Genomic DNA, 6,420 nt, shown 5'->3' with positions numbered 1-6,420 from the left:
TTCACTGTTCAATTTAATTGGGAGACCCTGGATTCTAGTAGCATGAGGAAGAAAAATGTTTCCTTTTCTACTTTATATGTATGTGTGGAACCACATTTGTTAAATACTTATTCTGCCATTGAGAGTCTTTTTGCAATTCTTTGCTACCTTTTTCCTTTTAACTTTTTAAATAATTTGGTGTTGTCTATAACCTTAACCATTTTATAAACTTCTAGGTTAATTCTTTGGGAAGAATATTTTAACACTACTATGTTTATTTTATTTTAATTATTTTTCCTATATACAGAACAAAAGTATTTAAAAAGTAGCAGTGATGAAACCTGATGTATTCCATTCTATATGAGTGGAGGGAGGGAGGTTCCACACTTATGTCAACCAAGAAATGTTGTTTTAACAAATCTATTAGTTTTCGGTGATGGGCAAATGGTGAAGGCCGTTTTTCCAAGTGACATTCCTTCCTTGAGAAAACAATCCCCTTTCTGCTTCCTTGCATAATATGCTAATGCAAAAAATAAAGATAAAAATTATTTGACACAATATTACGTACGGCATGTCTATGCATATCAATTCAAAAATTTTGCAACCCAGGCTGCTGTTTTTATCATACTAGTAAATGTTAAATAACCATTTTGGATATATTTTGGATATATGTTCAAGTAAACCATATTTAATTTCTATAAATTTAAACTGTCATCCAATAAATATGAATTTAATCTTGGAATTTATATGCCACATATACAGTTGGGTTAAAAGTATTTCGGATCAACCTGATTGAGAACTGGATCTAGTGAATCTACTTCCCCATACAGTATTGGATTTGTAACACTTTTATTTTGAACAAACAATGTCGTGCAATAAAAAGCATGCATTTATTACAGGTGAGGATAATACAACGGCTATTATTTATATGATATTCTAGTTTCATTTCGCATGGCCTGGGATAAAGAAATCATTTTTTAAAAAAACCCAGAGACTGTACACGGGATCAAGAGGGTCTTTCCTGGGATAGGCTACGCTGCCACTTTACCTCGTCTTAGATCTACGTCCTGGTATAAAAATGCAGGCGCACGTCACAGCTGATATTATTTTCTTTCCTCACCGTTTTCTCTCCGACAGATGTTCGGAGATTATAAAATAAGCGCCCTCCACAACCAATCAAGCTCAAATTGTGTTCCTGGCTTTCTGTCAGCCACGATGAGTTCATCCGACCAGAGGGGGCTCGGGAGGAGGGAGGCGACGCCGTGCGCAGCCTTTCCTCCCCTCTCTGCGTGTCGGCGGGCATAGATCTGCTTCGGTCTCGACTGCTTTGCCCGGTGCTTTGCTGCCGGCTAGGGTCGCCCGCCCGCGGGTTTTTCTCGGGTAAAGGAGAAGAGGGCCTTCCCCCCCCCTTTACGCGCTGCTTTCCGATTGGCGCAGCCGCTAGCCTGCCTGACACCAGCTTGCGACTCCCGCGTTCCTCGGCTTCCTCTGCTCGCTCCACCTCCTTTCTCCCGGCTCGCTCCACCCCGGCTCTCTGTCGTCGTCGTCCTCCGCCCCCCGCCCGGCAGCTTCGGCAATAGCAGCAGCAGCTGTCTGCGCCGCTAGTCCGCCGTCCTCCCAGCCGCCCGCCATGGCTCGCGCGGGGGCCTCCTCCTCCTCCCCGCCACCGCCGCCACAACCTCCCTTGCCACTCACTCGGGAGGCGGCCGAGGAGGAGGAGGAGGAGGAGGAAGAGGAGGAGGAGGAAGACGACGACGACGACGAAGAAGAAGACGGAGAGGAGGAGGAGGAGGAGGAGGAAGATCCCCCAGCCCGGGCTCTCATGCCACGCTCCTCCCCGGTCCCCAGGCCTCAGCACCCCAGCGCCCCAGAGAGCTGCTCTTCGTCAGAGGACGACGGGGAGGATGATGGGCACCACCAGCACCCTTGCTTGGCCAGGCCACTCTCTCAGCATCCCCCAGGCCTGCCTGGGCCACCTTCCCAGCATGCAGTGCAGGACTGCCGAGGGCTCCCCTCCCAGCATGCTCAAGGGCACCCTGGACTGTTTTCCCAACATGCCACTGCAGCTGCCATCCCTATGGAGGAGCCCTCTCAGCACACCGCAGGCCGGCATGTGCTGTTTGCTGATGCCTTGGGCTTGCCCTTGGCACGTTGGCGGCGCTACCAGCCTTGGCCCCCACCTTCCCCAGAGTCTCCCCCTGAGGTGGCACCTTCCTTGGCCTCCCTCCCTCCCTCCACAAGCACCCCCTACCTTTTGCCATCTTTTGTGTTGCAACCAGTGGGGCAAGATGAGGATGAGAAGCTTGAACGGCTGCACCAGGCCAAGGTAGAATTGGAAGAAGTTTTGCCACAAGAGCCTGGAGAGCCACGAGTGCTTCGTGGTACTGTGCGTGTGCTCAACATTTCTTACCACAAGGCTGTGCATGTGCGGGCCAGCAGAGACCGGTGGCAAAGTCACCGGGATTACCCCGCCCTCTATATTCCAGGGGGCTCACCAGATGGAGGCCTGACTGACAGGTTTGCCTTCCGCCTGGAGTTTGGCGATGAGGATGAGGAAGATGAGGAAGAAGGAGGAGCCCGGCTTGATTTTGTGGTGCGCTATCAGACCGAAGAAGGAGTTTACTGGGCCAATAATCAGGGCAAGAATTATAGTGTGGTACTGAAGGGGGCAGCGACTACCCAAGTTCTACCCACGAGGTCTTCTAAAGAAGGTGAATCACGGCGGCTCAAGAGCTGTATGAGGCCAGTCAAAATCAGGTAATGCTTTCAGTGCCCTTCATATACTTGAAGAAAGTGCATCTCTTGAGTTTTCAGTTCCATTCTTGTAATCTAACTTTCTTCAATGCAGTGCCCTCCAGAACAATTGGCCTACAACTCCCATCAACCCCAAAGATGTAGTGAGCTGTAGTTCTACTCCAAGACCTGAGTATCTTTGCTTTTCTACTCCATTCCCATAGAATTTATATCTAGGGCTTTCTTTTTTTACCTAATATTATGTTATCAGTTAATCTATGTCTCTTTTTCAGGTACCTTGAACCTTTCATAGGCTAACAACACAAATGGACAAGAAAAAAGTGTTATTTAATTTAGTAACTAAAGAGAAGTCTGTTTCAAATTCTTGCCCATTTTCTAGATTCTGTTTCCTTCAGTTATGCAAATGACACTCATGAGTTGTACTCTGATGTGATAGAAACCAGCATTCCAAAGAAATCTAGTTTACTATGAAGGAAAAAGAGTGCTGATGCATGCTGCTTAATCCCTCTTCCTTGAGTCCTCCTGCTAGTGGGAGTGCCTGAACAGTGATTTTTTTGGTGATGTATGAATAACCCTTGGGATATGTCTCTGTAATTGAGCTGAAGTCAGGAATCAGCAATTATGGAACAGCAATAAATAAGGAGAAATATCTGGATTTAAGGTATTTGTTAGTAAAAAGTTAAAAGTGGCTTAATGAAAAGACACATATTCACCATAAGACAGAATTCTTGGAACTTTTTATTTTACCCTGATATATAAACATTCTGATAATGTGAGATGGGTATCAGTAAAGATAATGGAATCAGCACAGAAGGTGTGAGATTCATCCTGTCCCATTTCAATTAATCCTCAAGATATTTTCATACATGATCCAGAAAGCATCATTTTGCTAATTATAGAAAGTGTGAAGATTTAAAAAGAGAAAGTTGAAGAGGACCATTTTAAGGCAAATGCATACTGTAGTAATTTGTATTCAGATTATAAAAAAAAAATGTTTTATGGGAGGTTCCCTACCTTTATGTATGCAGTAAAGCCGACTGCTGCACATGCAGCACTGTTTCCAGCAACAAATGTATCAACATGGATTGCTTAAAAAATATGCACATACAGTAATTCTCATGATCGTTTCTTTAATGATTGTCAAAGTTGCAATGGTGCTGAAAACAGTGAGTTACAACTGATCCTCGTACTTATGGCTGGTGCAATGACTACACAGGCACATGTTCAAAATTCAGGTGCTTGGCAACCAGCATGTATTTACGTCTGTTACAGTCTCCCAAGTCATATGATCATCATTTGTAACCTTAGCTGGTCTCCAACAACCAAAGTCAGTGGGGGAAGCCAGATTTGCTTAACAACTGTGGGATTTGCTTAATGAATACAGCAAAAAAGGTCGTCAAATTGGGCACGACTTACTTAATGATTATATCACTAAGTTCTCGTCCCAAATGTGACCATAAGTCGAGGACTACCTGTATGCATCTTGTGCTCTGATTGGTTCTGGTTTCTTAGAATAATTTTTTATTTCAGAGGAAAATCTATATAGGGACTGTACCAATTCATTGTCATGGCAGGGGTTTATATGAACTACCACCATTTTATAGCTTCCTGTCTACATCTTGTATGCTTACTGATAGCCCCAGATTTTCTGACTGACACAATCTTGCTCACTTTACCTAATGAACTATGCAGGAGTTTTTGATGTGTCATTAAGAATACTGAATCGTCAATTTCTGAGTACCTTATTTTGATCAAACAGCATATTTTCTCACTATAGGAAATATTTTTTTATTATGGTGCAAGAAATATTGGTGTGTACACAGCAAGTGAGTTTGTTCCTTTCAGTGCCATTTGTGAAAACAGTCCTCTCTAGACCAGAACTGAGAACCAACATAAGCACAACTCCTTTTCTATGTACTATAATAAAGAAGATTGTCACCAACAAGTGATAATCACCAGTGGTGTATATTTTATAAGCATAGCATTCCATAGCTTTTCCCATCTAACTGATTCTGCAGTAGCCTTTTTTTCCTGGGATTGCCTTACTTTGTTCACAGACATATCTTGGGAAAAAATGTGAAAAATCATTAAAATTTGGTAGCCTAGTATTTTTTTGTTCTCAGGTATAGTTTAACACTGTTATGGATACTTGAATCTACACATGGGAGGAGAAATACACTGTTTTTTAGCATCAGCCTGGCCATGGTAGACAAAACACTACTGAAACTTTTAATCCTTCTTTGCATTTAATTAAAGATTTCCTGTTTGCTGGTTTTGTCCATATTTGTGTTTTTGTTGATTGTGACAGGATTATCTCTTCAACCCATAGTCATTGTCATCAGCCATTTAGTCATGTCCGATTCTTGGCCACTCTATGGATCAGCGCTCTCCATGCCCCTCTGTCTCGCACCGCTTCCTTCACATCCGCCATGGTCATCCCAGTGTCATCTTTTATAATGTCCAGCCAGCGGGTGCTAGGGCGGCCCCTTCTCCTTTTTCTATTGATTACTCTCAGCACGATTGACTTTTCGACTGAATCAGCTCTTATAACATGACCAAAGTATGACAGCTTCTATTTGGTGATCTTGGCTTCAAGTGATATTTTTAGTGAGGTTCTGTCTAGGACAGGGGTGTCAAACTCAATTTCATTGAGGGCCGCATCAGCATTGCGGTTGCCCTCGGGGGGCCGAGTGGGTGTGGCCAGGGTGGGTACAGCCTACTGGTGGCCGTGGATGGAGTGGGTGTGGCCTACTGGGTGGGCGTGGCCAGCTCTACATTGTTTGCATCAACGGTACCTGTGGGGGCCTGGGCAGGAGTAGGACAGATCTGAGGGTCTCTGGCAGAAGGGGGTGGAACCGGGGCAAGCACCAAGGCATGGTCCATTTCTTCATTCCTCACAAAGGGTGACACCTCCCCAGCATGCACCCAGGGGGTGGGGCCGATGCGGCAGGGTTCCTCGCTATTTCCAGACGGCCTTGTGGAGCTAAGACTGAATGCGTTTCAGCATAGATGGCCACCACAAAATTGTACATTGGCTCCCGGCCGGCCTGGGCCAGGGCCAAGGCAGCAGGGGCCGTTCCCTCACTGTTTCCAGGATGGCTTCACGGGCCACATGAAACCACTTCGCGGGCCACATCCGGCCCCCGGGCTTTGTGTTTGACATGTCTGGTCTAGGACTTTATTTTTGCAGTTCATGGGCTGTGTAATAGTCACTTCCAGCACCACACTTCAAATGCATCCTTTTTTCTATCTGCCTTTTTTTAGAGTTCAAGTTTTGCAGCCATAAGTAGTACCGTATATACTCGAGTATAAGCCGAGGTTTTCAGCCCATTTTGGGGGCTGAAAAATGCCCCCCTAGGCTTATGCTCGAGTCAATATTTTTCCCCAGTTCTTTGTGGACTTACAATATCCGAGCACCGTTTAAAGAGACACCGAAGGAAGACGGTGCCCAACTGCGCGCCTTTCCCCCTTGGCGGGGTGGTCTTTTGCAGTCTTTTGCTCGGATATTGTAAGTCCACAGCAGCGCGGGCGGCAGCAGCAGCAGCGCCGCAGGGAACGGAAGGGAAGGGGGGAGGGCCGTACCTGGAGCATCACAGGCTGGGAACGAGCTGGGCGGCGGCGGTGTCGGTGGCAGGAACATGCCGGGAACGAGCTGGGTGGCCGCGGCCGCGGCGGCAATGAGCTGGG

The 6,420-nt window shown here is 46.1% G+C and overlaps 1 protein-coding gene across 1 annotated transcript in view; it reads left to right on the top strand.

The window, feature by feature from the left end:
• Window positions 1–1,609: 1,609 nt before the first annotated feature.
• The window catches only part of PPP1R3F (protein phosphatase 1 regulatory subunit 3F), a 42,359-nt gene continuing 37,548 nt past the window's right edge, over window positions 1,610–6,420 (top strand). The window contains exon 1 of the mRNA XM_029283395.1: window positions 1,610–2,736. Coding sequence (XP_029139228.1) covers window positions 1,610–2,736 — 1,127 coding nt within the window. The remainder of the gene's footprint in view (window positions 2,737–6,420) is intronic.

Source organism: Protobothrops mucrosquamatus, unplaced genomic scaffold, assembly GCF_001527695.2.
Source record: "Protobothrops mucrosquamatus isolate PMUCROS unplaced genomic scaffold, P.Mucros_1.0 scaffold76, whole genome shotgun sequence".
NCBI classification, from domain to species: domain Eukaryota; kingdom Metazoa; phylum Chordata; class Lepidosauria; order Squamata; family Viperidae; genus Protobothrops; species Protobothrops mucrosquamatus.
Note: the sequence above shows the minus strand (reverse complement) of the source record. Positions and strands in the feature narration are given on the sequence as shown.